Source organism: Labeo rohita, chromosome 18, assembly GCF_022985175.1.
Source record: "Labeo rohita strain BAU-BD-2019 chromosome 18, IGBB_LRoh.1.0, whole genome shotgun sequence".
NCBI classification, from domain to species: Eukaryota; Metazoa; Chordata; class Actinopteri; order Cypriniformes; family Cyprinidae; genus Labeo; species Labeo rohita.
Genome location: NC_066886.1, coordinates 656,492 through 673,988, shown reverse-complemented (window position 1 = coordinate 673,988; position 17,497 = coordinate 656,492). Strand labels below are relative to the sequence as shown.

General features: G+C 34.9%; 1 protein-coding gene across 7 annotated transcripts in view; it reads left to right on the top strand.

Moving 5' to 3' along the window:
- celf6 (CUGBP Elav-like family member 6) overlaps positions 1-17,497 on the top strand; it is a 124,971-nt gene that overhangs the window by 74,223 nt on the left and 33,251 nt on the right. For 3 of the 7 annotated variants that reach the window (XR_007829648.1, XR_007829647.1, XM_051134562.1), the window contains exons 4-5: positions 7,390-7,518; positions 12,650-12,729. Coding sequence is in view for 1 of the 7 variants with exons in the window: in XM_051134562.1 (XP_050990519.1) it covers positions 7,390-7,518; positions 12,650-12,729 (209 nt within the window). In the remaining 6 variants the exon portion in view is untranslated. The remainder of the gene's footprint in view (positions 1-7,389; positions 7,519-12,649; positions 12,730-17,497) is intronic. The other 4 variants (XR_007829650.1, XR_007829649.1, XR_007829651.1 and 1 more) reach the window with 3 other exon arrangements.

Sequence of the window (17,497 nt, the reverse complement as noted above, 5' to 3'; positions counted from 1 at the left end):
AGGCTGCTGGGAAAAACAAACCTGGAGGCCGTTCTGGATTGGCTGTCGCTGGGCAAGTTGCCACTCAATATGCAAATGAGAATCAAGACAAGAGAAACTCGCACTTTTACTGCGTGTGATGATGGAGAAGTTTGAGTGTATAGTATTGTGTGATAAAAGATTGTAAGATTAAAAAGTCCTAATTACCTTTTTAAAAGTGGAATGTTAAAGGAGAAGTCCACTTCCAGAACAACAATGTACAGATAATGTTCTCACCCCCTTGTCATCCAGGATGTTCATGTCTTTCTTTGAGGGAAACATTTCAGGATTTTTCTCCATATAATGGACTGATATGGTGCCCCGATTTTGAACTACCACAATGCAGTTTAAGTGCGGCTGCAAACGATCCCAAATGTGGTTGTAAACGTTCCCAGACGAGGAAGAAGGGTCTTATCTAGCGAAATGATCGGTTGTTTTCATTTAAAAAAAATACATTTTATATACTTTGTAATCTTAAACACTCATCATTTCCTGCTCTCCCTGAACTCTGTGTATTCTGGTTCAAGACAGTTAGGGTTTGTCGAAAAACTCCAATCGTATTTTCTCCCTCAACTTCAAAAATCATTTCAAAATCATCCTACATCGCTGCAGAAGTACAAGACACAGTCTTTGCGAAGTGAACATGCAAAGAAGATCAAACACCCTTAACAAAAAAGGTAAAACAGCGATATAGGGCGATTTTGAAGTTGAGGGAGAACATGAGATGGGAGTTTTTTTGATATTCCCTAACTGTCATGAACCGGAACAAAACAGTTCAGGCAGAGTAAGACAAGACGAGCGTTTGACATTAGAAAGTATATTGTATTATTTTTTTTAAATTAACCGATCATTACGCTAGATACGACCCTTCTTCCTCGGCTGGGATCGTTTACAACCGCATTCGTTCGAAGCCACATTTAAACTGCATTTTGGAAGTTCAAAATCGGGGCACCGTATCAGTCCATTATGTGGAGAAAAATGCAGAAATGTTTTCCTCAAAAAACATAATTTTAAACATATCAAAATCTGAGTTCTGTGTCTTGTAGTTCATCTTAAAGCTTACATTTATGCATTTATCACTGCATTCAAGCTATGCATTCCCTAGAAATCAGACACATAAGATTTGCATACTTTTGCACTATTCTATTCCATTGTGTAGCATAAAAAGTGAGTAGTGTGTTCACACTGCACATTTCATCAAGAAAGAGTGCACTTTAAATAGCGTAAAATGCAATGTTGGACACTTCATGCACTCACTTCATGTCAATTGACAAAATAACCTTATATGCTAAACAGTAGCATGCATAGTGTATAGTGAGTGAGCAACAACCTTGACATAGATGATTATGGTTCTTTGCGTGTGTTTGTTTGCACTGACACTTGGATTTTCTTTCCCAGGTATTAATTGGTTGCAGTGGAGGTTTTTGAAAATTATAAATTTTCCAAATATTTCCCTTGATTTTCTTCATTGTTCAAGCATCCAAGTGTGATTTTACTGTAATGTGACGTAACTAAAGGACATTGGATTTTCTGTAAAATGTGAGCTCTTTCTGTCTTTGGTTTGGTGAACAGATGCGTCTTCATCAGAGTTTTGGGCATCTGGGTTTTTGCCCGTAATGTGGTTTAGATGAATGCCAAGGGCAAGATGTGTCAGTGCCAGAACCCGCCATCGGCCCAACGGTGCCATAGAGCTCTGTGATGTGCTGCCCTCACACACACACACACACATACACTCTCTTGCACACACACACACTCTCACAGTACACAGCGCAGCCCCTCGGCACAAAGCTTTTATCGTCTGCAGCAGCTGTCTGCGAGTTTTCTTCTGTTATTATTTCCGAGCTTCAGTTGGTGCCAAATTTATGGAAGCTTGTTTCTGACACAAGATAAAAAATAATAATAATAATGTAATTGTGACTTTTTTTATCTCACAGTTTTGACATTTTGCTTGCAATTTTGAGTTTATATCTTGTAATTCTGAGAAAAAAAAGAGTTGCAAGATATGAACTCAGAATTGTGGGACATAAACTCAGAATACACTCTTAAAAATAAAGGTGCTTCACAATGCCATAAAATATTTTTTTTTTCTAAATGGTTCCATAAAGAACCTTTAACATCTGAAAAACCTTTCTGTTTCACAAAAGGTTCTTTGTGGCAAAGGAAGGTTCCTCAGATTATAAAAAGGAAAGAAAGAGATGGTTCTTTAAAGAACCTTTGACTGAATGTTTTTTGTGGAGCAAAAAATGGTTCTGCTATGACATCACTGTGAAGCACCTTTATTTTTAAGAGTGTAGCCGGTAACCTCAGAGTTGTGGGATATAATCTCAGAAATGTGAAATATAAACTTAAAATTGTGGGATATAAGCTAAGAATTCCAAGATATAAACTCAAAATTCCAGGATATAACCTTGAAACTGTGGGATTTAAAGTCAAAATTGAGGGATATAAACTCAGATTTGTGGGATATAATCTCAGAAATGTGAAATATAAACTTAAAATTGTGGGATATAAGATCAGAATTCCAAGATATAAACACAAAATTGTGGGATATAAACTAAGAATTGTGGGATGTAACCATGAAATTACGGCGTATGAACTTGGAATTGTAGGATATAAACTTGGAATTGTGGGATATAAACTCGAAATTGTGGGATATCAACTTGGAAATGTGGGATGTAACCTCAAAATTACAGCACATGAACTCAGAACTGTAGGATATAAACTTGGAAATGTGGGATATAACCTTGGAATTGTGGGATATAAATTCGGAATTGTGGGATATCAACTTGGAAATGTGGGATGTAACCTCAAAATTACAGCATATAAACTCAGAACTGTAGGATATAAACTTGGAAATGTGGGATATAACATCAGAATTGCGAGATTGTGGGATATAACCTTGGAATTGTGGAATATAAACTCAGAATTGTGGGATATAAACTTGGAAATGTGGGATATCACCTTAGAATTGCAGGATATAAACTCGGAATTGCAGAAAAAAGACTAGGAATTGTGGGATATATCCTCGGACTTGTGGGATATAACCTTGGAACTGTGTGATATAAACTCAGAATTTTGGTATATAAACTTGAAAATGTGGGATATAAACTTGGAAATATGGGATATAACCTCAGAATTGCAGGATATAAACTCGGAATTGCAGAAAATAGACTAGGAATTTTGGGATATAACCTTGGAACTGTGGGATATGAACTCGGAAATATGGTATTTAAACTCAGAATTGCAACCTGTAAACTCCCATGACAGAGAAAAGTTTCCATACAAATTTTTATGAGTTTCTGGAGTAAAAAAATGACCGAACCCACCAAACTCTCGTTTTACTGATGAAACAACATATTTGCAAACAAAGGAGGGAGAGAGAACCTAGTTGAGAAAATCTGAATATGTACATTGTGTCATTATTTACTCGCTCTCCTAGAAGAGAGCAGCATGAACATCTTTCAACACATTAGCCATCAGCACACGTTCTTCATCCATTAATCTGGTCTGTTGATGGTGTTTGTGCATCCATTCATTTGACTGCAGTGAAAAGACTCTCAGATGGCCGGCTGTCAGATGTCAGCGGCGTTTCAATGACTCTTTAGATTTCTTTATTTCTTCTTTCTGCGCTCACATTAAGAGGCTGAGTCGCTCGTCATCTATTGGACATGGTCACTGACAGGTTCTTATTTTCCAGACCATTTGCTCTGCAGAAAGACACGACACACGCAGAGAGACGGGCAGCGATGAGACACGAATGATTGAAGTGAATATGTGAGTCAGTCTAGACGACCGCTGTTTGACGGGACCGGGCAAACTTTCAGATTTCAGTCCACATTTGGGTCAGTTTTTCACATGTGGTGCCTAGAAATAATGATGTTTGTTTTTGTAAGTCATAGTATTTTCTGCGATACAGAGCAGATGCTGTACGTAGTACATACAGCAGAAGTGAGTGCATCTGAAGTGCAGGTGTGTGTGTCTCTGATGAATGACGTCATGTCTCTCAGCGTCTGAGATCAGCGGCCGTGGCTCTGAAAGCCTCTTAGAGACGGTTATTACGCTGCACTTTTTCAGTCGAGCGTCTCTAAAGTGCAGCTCAGGTCAGGCGTGAACACTAATTAATAGTGATCCATCTCCTGTCCGTGAGCGTGAGCGCCACACCGAGATGGTGAATATATAACTCATAGGTCCGGGAATGAAAAGATAACGGACTGTAAATTCAATTTCTCTCCCATTCGTCTCCGAGGAACGCTCCAGGAACTTCCAGCATCCTCTGTAGCTAATTTCATTTTTTCTAAGCATAGACTAACATGTTGGAAACCGTCATTATTGTGCTTATGGCTAGTTAATAAGGCTTGTAAAGCTGACGTGCGCCGCGTGAGTGGCCCCTGATGTGTGTGGAGCCCCGGTCCCCGATCGAGAACAATAAGAGAGACACATAATGAGAGACAGACAGGCTTGACACAGAAACGGATTATAATATTCATGTATGGTGTAGCACAGCTGACACAGATGCTGTATTTAACTTTTAAAGAATTTTATCTTTCCCTTGAGGTCCACTTATAATGTTAGTACATCATTACAGTCATAATTTATTTTTTTACAGTAATTTTCTGATTTTTACAATCACAGAGGTTGTATACTGTACCTTTAAGACTTCACTATGTAAACTGGCTTTGCATAGGAAATGAGTAAGAGCGCTCATATACACATGTTTTGTGGTTTTTACAGTATTTCTACATACTGCATCAGACTCTTTTGGAGATCAGGAAAAATCCTGATATTGTATGACCTGTTTAATGATGACACTAGTGTGTTTTACACTAGTAAGACTGATCGCTGACACACACTGCTGACCCAGTTGCCCACTGAAGTGACTCACATCCACCTGGTTGCTTTATCTGCTGCTTGTGCTCACCAAGGCTGCATTTATTTGTTCAAAAATACAGTAAATTTAAAACTGATGTTTTTTTGTTTTGTTTTTTTCTGTCTGAACCTATGTTAAAATGCAGTTTATTTCTGTGATCAAAGCTGAATTTTCAGCATCATTATTCCAGTCTTCAGTGTCACATGATCCATCAGAAAAGTTTTTTCTTTTTAAAGTTTTATACAGTTTTACCTTTGTCTTTTGGATGTTTTTCAGCAGGACTATTAAAATACATTTTGAGTACTTTTAAGTTTAAACACTTTCATTAATTTAATCAGCTGTATCTTATTCTTTTCTCAGCTACATATCAGTTATATCTTAGCCATATCTAAGCTATATCTCAGCTGTATCTCATTTGTATCTTATATTTCTCAGCTGTATCTCAGCTTAATCTCAGTTTTATTTCAGCTCTATCTCAGCTGTACCTCAGTTATATTTCAGCTGTATCTCATCCATACTTCAGCTTTGTCTCAGTTGTATCTCAGCTCTATCTTAGCCATATCTCATCCGTATCTCAGCCCTATCTCAACTCTGTCTCAGCTGTATCTCAGCTATTGCTTAGCCGTATCTCATCCGCATCTCAGCTCTTTCTCAGCTGTATCTCAGTTGTATCTCATCCGTATCTCAGCTCCATCTCAGTCGTATCTCACATATGTCTCAGCGGTATCTTATCCATATCTCAGCTCTGTCTCAACTCTATCTCAGCCGTATCTCATCTGTATCTTAGTTATATCTTAGTTGTATCTCAGATATGTCTCAGCGGTATCTTATCCGTATCTCAGCTGTCTCAACTCTATCTCAGCCGTATCTCAGCTATTGCTTTGCTGTATCTCGTCCGTATCTTAGTTATATCTCAGTTGTATCTCAGCTATTTCTCAGCTGTATCTCCGTTATATCTCATCCGTATCTCAGTTGTATCTCAGTTGTATCTCAGCTATTTCTCAGCCGTATCTTAGCTCTATCTCAACTCTATCTCAGTCGCATCTCAGCTATGTCTCAGCGGTATCTTATCCGTATCTCAGCTCTGTCTTAACTCTATCTCAGCCGTATCTCAGCTATTGCTTTGCTGTATCTCATCCGTATCTCATCTCTATCTCAACTCTATCTCAGTCGTATCTCAGCTATATCTCAGTTGTATCTCAGATATGTCTCAGCGGTATCTTATCCATATCTCAGCTCTCAACTCTATCTCAGCCGTATCGCAGCTATTGCTTTGCTGTATCTCATCCGTATCTTAGTTATATCTCAGTTGTATCTCAGCTATTTCTCAGCTGTATCTCAGTTATATCTTATCCGTGATTTAGCTCTATCTCAGTTGTATCTCAGCTATTTCTCAGCCATATCTTATCCGTATCTCAGCTCTATCTCAACTCTATCTCAGTTATATCTCAGCCGTATCTCATCCATATTTCAGCTATATCTCAGTTGTGTCTCAGCTATTTCTCAGCTTTATCTTAACCATATCTCAGCTATTTCTCAGCCGTATCTCAGTTGTCTCATGTGGAGCGAGTGGGTGTGATGGTCTCCAATCTCTTCCTCTCAGGATGAGTGTCGTGTCCCGCAGCTCTCTGAGGGCTTGTATGCATAATGTAAAGCTCTGGTACAGTACAGAAGACAGATGATGAGTCTGGGGTCACACCAGCGCAAAGCTCCATTAAAACAGCTTATGTAAGACTGGATGTGCAGGGAATACAAGCTGTCAGGCAGAAGAGATGAAGTGCTGAGGGAGAACTGATGAATGAGGGGTACCGGTGTCTGTTGAGATGTGCGAATGAAGCTCACATCACAGGAAAAACAGTCAATAGTGTACTTGTGTAGAGCATTTCAGGCCTTAAACTGAAAATCCAACTGTGATTTTCTCATGTTCACATTGTGCTTTATACTGAACAATTTCTTCCTCTGAACTTTTTTGATGTCTTCAGCATTTTTTTTTTTACTCAGTTCAGTGTCAAAAAGATCTGACAAAACCGTAAAATACAGTTAACAGGGCATGAAATATTGATTACTCGCTCTCCAGCTCTTTTATTGGCATAAAAGGATTATGATATGAACACAGAGCTGAATTGCCTTTGCTGTACGAGCGTTCAATGAAGCAGAGGAAAATACAGTAAAAACAGTCGTATGATACAGAAGTGGCACGTTAGGTGTGTTACACAAATTCATCTGCATTTATCTTTTCCAAAACAAATGCCTACAAATTTTAAATCAAGATGCATTTACTTGAGAAGCAAAATTACAAAAAAAAAGTATTAAAAGTATGTGTTTTTTAATATATAAGCATTATGAAAGCATAATTTTGATGCATTTTTCCAAAAACAAAATGCAAGTGATTTTGCGTTTCAAGTGAAAATATAGTTTAAAAAAAAAAACTTTTTGGCCTTTTGGCAGGTTTTTATTTTTGGCATTTATGTGTGTGTCTCTCTCTGTCTGTCTCTCTCTGTCAGAAGACCGGAAGCTGTTTGTGGGCATGTTGGGGAAGCAGCAGAGTGAAGAGGACGTGCGGCGGCTGTTCGAGTCGTTCGGCCAGATAGAGGAGTGCACCGTGCTGCGGGGGCCTGATGGGGCCAGTAAGGGTCAGCACCGACACAACTCTCTGACACACCGTCATTGACCCTCATTCAGCCTCTGTTACTCAAACGTACAACTATTCAGATCGGCTTACTGTGAAAACCTGCTTCAAGGTTTACATATGAATCAGAGTTTAACATAATCTAGCCGGCTAATATGGATTGTGAAAATGACTTTTGGTCTTTTGGAATAATAGAAATTGTATATGGAATTATCAAATCTTTTTTTTTTTTGGAGTGGAAAAGAAGAAAATATTTAATAAAAACAAATTATTATTAATAGCATATAAAACTATTTATATTTATAATTTACATATTTCATATTTATTAGGCATGGGCATTGAATAAATATTGAATAAGATGATTACATTTACATGCAAAGCAAAGTTGGGATGACAATTAAAAATCTAGTTGTGTATTAATTAGAAACACAATTTAAGTAGATGATTTTTCTTATATAATCATATGTGACCCAGGACCACATTTTTTAAAATAAAAATTTAGATTTAAACATCATCTGCTGAATAAATAAGCTTTCCACTGATGTATGGTTGGTTATGATAGGACAATATTTGGCAGAGATACAACTATTTAAAAATCTGAAATCTGAGGGTGCAAAAAAAAAAAATTGATAAAATATTGAGAAAATCGCCTTTAAAGTTGTCCAAATGCATATTAATGCATATGCATATTACTAATCAAAAATGAAGTTTATATATATTTTTGGAGGGAAATTTATAAAATATCTATATGGAACATGATCTTTTATGTAATATCTGAATGATTTTTGGCATTAAAGAAAAATCAGTAAATTTTTCCCGTACAATGTATTTTTGGCTATTGCTATAAATATACCCATGCTACTTAAGACTGGTTTTGTGGTCCAGGGTCACATATTCAGTTTGCATGTAAACACACTTAATATCTGTCAATCTGAATTGTTCTCGATTTGTCTCTCGATTTATTTTTCTATCTGGGTGTGTTTGGAATATCATACAGTATTGCCAGTGCTGCTTGCTCTATTTCTGCATATATAAGACTAACCTGGACGTGAGCTCAAACACAAAATAAAACAGTTTTTTGACTTTCAACTTTTATTGTCTGATCATGCAACAGACTGAGATCATTTGATCTTCTCACATGAACGCATTTTCATCCACCCTAGTGAAAAATAAATGTTCTAAAATGTCTTTAAAATACATTTATTTCATGCCAAGTATTCTACAAATGCATTTACATGTTATATAATAACAATACCCTGCAATTGTACTTTTAGTATACTAAACTGGTGTATTTAAAGGTACACTTTAAATATTTTGCGTTTAAGGGCCGATATTATTTAAAGATCATACAGTCTTCCTCAATACTGGCATTAAAGCATATTTTAGGCTTAATATTAAGAAATGTGCATTGTGCACAGGTAGTACTCCAAATAAAGTGTAATTACAATTTGTATATCAGTAAGTCTCAAGCGATATGTCAGTAAATATGTTAACAGACTTGAACTATACCTAGTTTAAAATAAATGCAATTTCAAAATTTCAAATTTCAAATTCAAATTTATGTTGCATTTAATGCATTTGTCAGACGCTCATTTGTTTGAGCGATTGGCAGGAGTGTTTAAAACTTGTTGGGATACAAACATTATTCTGCAGGTCTGTTTTATGATGATAAAGCAGAGCAGGAATGACCCACTTCAGCTTTAACAGCTTGTTTGTTGGTCTTGAGGAGACACACTGGGTTTCTTTTTCTCCAGAGAAACATGGACTTCATTTGCTCTCCATTTAATCGTATTGCTGTCTGGGTGAAATATTTAAGAAGATCTCATGTATGATGTTTCTTTGCTGTAGGCAGTGTGGCATGTTTACACACGTGTCTTAAGGCTGTATAAATGTTGGATGATGTTGGAAAGCACTGCAGCGACTTTCTCTTTCTCTTTTCACTTGTAGTTCAGCCGGATTTCTGTCATGAATAATGAAGCTTTAGCTAGTTAAGATGTCGTCGCTGCTGCCCAGATGAATTCACGTCTAAATGTTTCTCCTCAAATCAAAAAGGGATTTTAGAAGCGTTTTCATCAGATTTGAAGCTTTCAAACATGCGCTGTCATGTCTAAAGCCTTTCTCATCTTCTGAAGGGTCGTTTTATCGCATGAATGCGTGTCAGAAAGCAGCGTTGCTTTCTCCGGCGTTAATGCATCTTGTTTGCAGAGAATAAAAGTCATTTTCTGGCATCCGTGCGGATGAATTGCGGGCCGGCCGCTGGGCGTTTGAGGTCAGGGAGGTTTGATGATTGTGGGTTTGTTAGATGGATGTTTGTGCCGCGTTTCCTCTTCAGGGCCCTCGGTGGCTCCCGGCAAACCTGCTCCGGTTATTCTCTCTGGAAAGGTTAAAGTGTTCAGACTCGCACACACACACACTTTCACAGACACCAGCAGCCTGATGGCTCATTATAGGACCTGAGGAAAAAAATGCAGTCTCATAGTGAAAGAGAGATGCAGGATTGAATCACAGTGTCTCATCACACACTGATTTTCCTCTGTCCACCTGGCTTTTTTTCCTGTTTATATACAGGTTGTTGATGCGACACGGCATTTTCACTGTCCCACAAGATAAAAATGAATATAAGTAATATCGCTGTTATTTAAAATGCAGTAAACATTTCTTTGTCCTACACGGACCTGTTGTTATAAAAGCTGCAGTGTTATTCAGTGTTTTTATTTTTGAGCCAAATCTCCAAATTGTCCTATGGTGTGACTGTCTCAAGCATGGTTCAAAAAATTACAGCTTTTATAAATTAAAATGAAAAGCATAAACATGTTCATAAGTACCTCTGGCATAATTGTAAAAGTGTCTGTAGTAACTGGCAGTCTTTTTTTCATCCATATATTTCTGAAAGCGTACGAACTTGATACATATTGTCTCTGAAAACCATGTCATCTGGTGTGACACCATATCCAAATTTTAAATGGGCCAATTCCATGTGCACATGATCAATTTTTGTCTCTGAATTGGTCAAATATTTAACTTTTTTGTAGCAACTTCAAAAGTGTTGTTTTGTTGTCTTTTGGTGTGACACCCCTAAATTATATTTTTTAAGTAAAAACTGTATATTGAACTACATAATCATGGAAAATTATGCAAATGTGTCTTGCTAACCACTAATGACAGGTTAGTTTGTAATAGGAAGGTCAATAATGGACACAAAAGGCCATTGGTGTGACATAAAATGTCATTTGGTGTGACGTCTGCACTGTCACACCACAGGACAAATATGTTGCACCAGAGGACAAGGTCTCTTTAAAAACTTTTTAAATGATTAAATAAGATTTGTTTAATTCCTTTTTATTCCTTTTTGATCATTTTCAGTGTTTTTAAATGCAATAATCACATTTAAACTGTTTTCTGATGTTTTTGCAGAAAACTTGTACTGTTATAAAGTATGAAAATAAGTATAAAATGTGATTCTTTGGTTTTGAAACAAAAAGAAATTAGTGGAAGAGAGAGGATACAGAAATATAGACAGAAAATTAACAAGGATCCACCAGAATAGAGGAGATCCTAAGAGAACGATGCAGAAAGTAAATAGAATCCAAATGATGCATTAAAAAGAGTAGCCATATAGTTTTGAAAAATTAATTCACATCTTAATGAATATAGTTTCAATCATATATCAAGAATATTTAGTTGTATCTTAAATATCAATCATATTTAGCAGTGCCGCACGTGCCTTAACCCGTAACGTACTGATTGACGAGACTGAATTTTGTTGATGAAAATTTAGTTTTATTAAAAAAAAAAAAAAAAAAAAACTATGTTTATATTATTTGTATCAAAATTAAACTTTCTTTTTCATCTGATGTTCAAAATTAAATATAAATACTTTAATAACTACCATTTCTGTCTTTTAGTGTGACATGTCCTGTGGTGTGACATAATGTCTTATGGTGTGACACACATAAAAGAAGCACAGATTTGTTTTAATCTCAAAATATCTTTAAAAAAACAGTTGAGTATTGCAGTAGGGGAGATATAAATATCGCTCATATTAAAATAGTATAATTTTCAGCCGATTTGAACGGATGACAGCAAAGTTTGTCTTGAAATTGTCCAAAAGTCATGGGGAAAAAATGAATTATAATGTCATATTAAATGAATTAAATAAATAACACTATATGAAAATAAGTGTCTGGCAATGAATATAAATCTCTCTCATGCTATGTATATATTACTAAGAGTTTTTTTTTTTTTTTTCTGTGTCACACCACAGGACAAATTTATGGTACAGTTCAGTAAAAATGAAAAAATAAAGATCAAAAATAAAAAAGTACATAAATATGTATTTTAAATATTTAAAAAATATAAGTAAATAAGATTAAAAAATGCATTTCTTCTTCAAAATTTATCTTTTACAAAATAAGCATTTTTACTGCCTATTAGTCAACCTATATATATATAATATAGCAAAAATAGCATTTTTAAAAAGGGTTTACTGTATGTTAGTCATTACAGTCATTTTAATGTATGTGTATGTGAAGGATTTGGGTCGGCCTCAGTGTTTGTTACCGTAGTAAATCCTTTAACTCTCTGTCTGTAGGGACGTCGTGACTCGTAAATCTGTATGAATCCATCTAATTCACTCAGATTCAGTGTTTCTACACAAACAAACCAAAACCAGCACAAATCACAGCAGGGAAACACAGCACTTCCTGTGGAATCCGCAGAATCAGCTTTAGTCATCTGTCTGGTTATAAAGAAATACTTCATATATTTTTGTGGAAACCGTGATGCATTTTATTTCTCAGGATTCTTTGATGAGCGGTTCAAAGGAACAGCATTTATTTGAAATTGAAATCTTTTGCAACATTATAAATGCCTTTACTGTCACTTTTCATCAATTTAATGCATCCTTGCTGAATAAAAGTATGAGTTTCTTTCCAAACTTTTGAATGGTAGTTATGTTCCCACTTTTTGGGATTTCTGCTTGTTGCATTTATGTCATGCACTTGCATGGCAGTATTTCAGCTAGTTTATTCTCCTGACACAGCAAGAAAGTGCATGACTAGTACTAATGAAATCATTCAGCCTTCACATGACTAGTTCATTAACTATAACCTCTCTCTGTTTGTTTCTCTCCACAGGCTGTGCTTTTGTAAAGTTTTCCAGTCATGCAGAAGCCCAGGCTGCGATTAACAGTCTCCACGGTGGACAGACGATGCCGGTGAGTGTCTCTGTCTCTCACCCACTGCTGGAGTGGCTGGAGAAGCCTTGCCTAAAACTGAGGATTCGTCTCTGATTAATCATCCAAATGATGTTTAGCAAATCATGTCCATGCCAGAAACATGATGCATATTCAACAGCCGTGTGGCTGCAGTCTTAAACACAATCTGCTCTATAAAAATACTTATTCATCACTGTTTATGTAAAATCATTTTAGACAGTGATGTAAAGAGACGAGGACGTGCAAGTGCACTGGTGAGATAATGAGACGACTCGCACCCTTCAGTTGAGTCATAGGATGATTGTGGTTGAATGTTTTTTTTTTTTTATTTATTTATTTTGTGTGTGAGAGAGTGAAAATATGGGGGTAGAATTGTTGCATAATTCCAAATAAGTAGATTATGATCCACAAATAAATATAAGGAGATTAACAAAAATTAAATGTATTGATAAATAAATAGAATAAATCTTAGCGTTTCACAAACAAGAATTAAATTCACACAAAAAATAAATTAATTGCAAATAAAAAAACATATTCACAAATCTTTTTATGTCACAAACACAACTTTGCCTGGCATTCATTTGTGGATCGCTGTGAGCATTTGTGGATTTTAAAACATTTCTAGCGTCAAGAAACTGATGCTCCACAAATGTGTGGACTCCGCCCACTGTCTACTCAAGCCAATCAGATAACAGCCTCACTTTGCTGACCAATCATAGCACGTTCTCGCTATAACCAATCACGTTCCGCTTTACAATCAGGGTGGTTTCGCCCTGAAATAGCTTCATAAATTCATCAGCATATATAAAATATTTATTTATCAATACGTTTTATTTTTGTTAATCTCTCTACATTTATTTGTGGATCATAATCTATTTATTTGGAGTAATGCAACAATTCTACCCCCATATGAAAACGACCTGGCTGACTATATAGGAAGATTTTAAATTGTATAATACAAATATTGTCATTGTACACTTAAGTGTGCAGCCGTACGCTTATGTACTTATGATGGAATTCAATAATTAAAGCCAGTTCACATAAAAAAAATGATAATGATAACCATATTATCGTCCACACAAACACTGCACTGCTGTTTTGTCATCTGCTGCTTTAAACTCTTTAGAGTGAACTCTATTATTTGCAAAGTTGTAAATAAATATTATTGGAGTGCATTATGCTTATTATATTAAATATTATATGTGTAGCGTTTTGATGAGGATCCAGTGGGCATGACGGCACATATTATACATAACATTAAATTATGAAGTTATATAATTTATAATTATATAATTAATATTAGCCTTATTATAAAATAGACTAATTAAATGTGCATGATGGAATCCAAAAATTAAGGCCTGTTCATACCAAGAACAATAACTATAGTGATATACAGTATTATGCATGATAATGTTCTTTATATTCTGATGGATTCTGATTGGCTGTCAATGTTTTATTGTTCATGAACTCAAAAAATTGCTCTGAAAGGATTCCAACAATATCATTCCTGTGCCATTATTGCTATGCACGGAAATAATGTTTAAGTTTTAAATAAAACATAGATTCTTCAAGTTCGTTTTACACACACACAAAAAAATTACTATTTGTGACCCTGGATCACAAAACCAGTCATGAGGGACTTTTTTTTTTTAAAGTGAGATTTATACATCATCTGAAATGTTAATAAATAAGCTTTCCATTGATGTATGGTTTGTTACGATAGGACAATATTTGTTCAAGACCCACCTATATGAAAATCTATAATCTGAGAGTGCAAAAAAAATCAAAATATTGAGAAAATCATCTTTAAAGTTGTCTAGATGAAGTTTTTAGCAATGCATATTACTAATCAAAAATTAAGTTTTGATATATTTACAGTAGGAGATTTACAAAATATCTTCATGGAACATGATCTTTTCTTAATATCCTAATGATTTTTGGCCTAAAAAAATCTGCAATTTTGACCCATACAATGTATTTTTGGCTATTGCTACAAATATACTTAAGACTGGTTTTGTGCTCCTGCGTCACATTTCAGAAATGCTTCCTTCTTTAAAGCTTTGTGTTAATTCAGTGTATTACTTATTGTTTCTGTGTAATTATTTGGGAAATTTACTTGCAATTTCTGAGTGAAAATTGTTTCAAAATAACTTCTTTTGTGGTTTGGACTTCACTGTTCTCATAAAGTAAGTGATAAAGTAAGTAGCAAGTGATTATTAAAACGGTTTTGTTTTGCAGTTATCTTTTTTGGTGTGAATGAACTTTTAGCCTCACAATCAAAATTTGTATAAAAAAGTCTCTTGTCGAAAAAGTTTTTGCCTAAACAACTTTACCCATGTACGTTCTGCTGTATTATTAATCAAGATTTGAACACATTTGATTGGATTTTTGTTTCTCGTAATCTTAAAAACGTTTCAGTCTAAAGGCTTCTGCTTAAATGCAGACTAATGTAAATTTTGCCTGCTTTTTTATTTGACAATTATTGTGTTTTTTGTCTCACATGCACATGATTGCATAAACAGGATGGATGGATGATCTGCAAACATGTTTGGTCTGAATCATCAGATGTTCATGGATGGTGTAATGAAAGACTGTAATCAGGATCAGATTTGAGTTTGAGTCTGTGGTTGATTTGAGGCGTGTTAGAGTAGAAATGTCTTGGGATGGTCAACTTGACTCTACTAGTCAAATATTGATGTTGTGCAGAGAGTGTGTTCTGTTTTTCAGTGCAGATGCACACAGGATGTGCTTAAGATTGACTAGTTGTTCAGGCAAACCATAACTAAAATCTGGTTTTGTACATCCGTCTTGAATCCTGAAGCCGCACCGGAGCTCAGAAATGCAGACGAGTGGGAATAAGCTGAGATTTTGAGTTTGGAGCTGTTGAGAGGTTGAGGTGTTGATCTCAGGTGTTGAGCTGATTCAGCTGAATTCAGAAATACTGAGAGTCAACAGACAGACTACAGCACTGTGTGTGTGTGTGTGTGTGTGTGTGTGTGTGTATATATATCATGTCAACACTCAGTCCTGTACTAGAAGCAGCACAATCATAACTGAGGAAAAAAGTTTGTATAAGATTGGTCTCTGCGTGTGCTTGATTTTTTTTTCACATTTCACCTCAAATTGAAAAAGACTAAAAAAAGAAATTACGTTTTCCAAAAGTGTTATTTTGGTGTAATTTATGTACTGTAATACTGTAGTTTTAGTCTGCATTAAAATGTATTTTATATTTGTCTTTATTAATAAATAAAGTTTAAAAAAAAAGAAAAAAAAAAAAAAAATATATATATATATATATATATATATATATAATAATAAAAAAAAATTTTTTTAAAAAAATTTTTTATGGTTTTAATTTTAGTTAAAGCTGATAACCCTGTTTTTTTAGTTTTAGTTAATATTCTGCATTAAAATGTACTTTATATTTGTATTTAACAGAAATGGGAAGGGTTGCTTTGGAAACTAGCTGAAATAAAGTAAGTTAAAGTTTTTTTGTTTTTTAAATATAATATAGATATATGCATTTTAATATTTTTTTTTATTTAAGTTCATTTAAAGTAATGAACTTTTTTTATAGTTTTAGTTAAAGCTAAAAACCCTGTTTTAAAGTAATAAAGTAAATTAACTTTAGTAATATTGTAGTGTAATTTTCATTATAATGAAACACATTTTACCTTCACATTTTCATTACTGTATTGTGGCGATATTTCAGAATATTATAAAAAAATATGTATTTTATATTTAATCACCACTAAGTATAATGAGAATTACAAAAAAATGAGTAATGATAAGAGTTTATGGTGGAAAAATGTGCTGATTTGCTGTGAAAACGAGGCAATAATAATGCAAAAAAAAATCACAATTGATTTTTTATTTATGCAGAATATAATTTCTTTTTGGTTTCTTTTGATTGGGGTGAAATGTTCCTCTCACCTTAAACACATGAAGGCAGGTTTTTGAGAAACAGCTTGAATATTTTGTAAAGGTCACTGATTTTATTTTATTTTTTTGTTCTGGTAAAAACTGAATGTGTCACTTTTGTCACTTCCATTCTGTCCAATTCTGCAATTATATTAGCAGTTATTGTTTTTTTATTTCTCTGCTATGTAAATCTCGGTGGCCGGTTTGAAATTGAATCCAGATGCTCTTCTGAAGTCAACCACTTTCTCTCCTGGAATGAGATTAGTTTTGTGACGCTCCGCGGCCGGGACTGTCAGAGATGACGGCTCCTGCTGCCGCTTATCGAATTCAGCAAATTCATTTCATAGCAGATACAGCAGCGGATGATTGTTGTGTTTGTTTGTGGGAATGTGGCTTTCAGCCGCAAGAAAACGGCCGTTTCAGAAACACCTGCTTTCGTCTGGACAAAACAGACAGAAAACATCAAGAATCGCTTGGAGAGATGAGCTGCCGTCCGCTTGAGTTTCATGCTTTGAGACAGATTCTCTGACATCATTGTTTTCTGTTTTTCCTGGCAAATTAATTTAAACTTGAAGCTTATATCATAATACATAAAAAAAAAAAAAATCATATTCTGTGAAGTCTCAGTTAAAGATTTAAAGTAACAGGTAAAAACAGTAACATTGAAACATAAAAGACATTTAAAAATTAGCAAATATAAATGATAAAGGCACGAAGATACAAAGTATCCAAAACGTTTATATAAAGTTACAATCTGTTATTTTTATTAAAGCTCAACCACTGGGACACAACATTGTTTTACTTAATTAAAACTAAAAACATCAAAATACATTTTTGTTATTTGTAA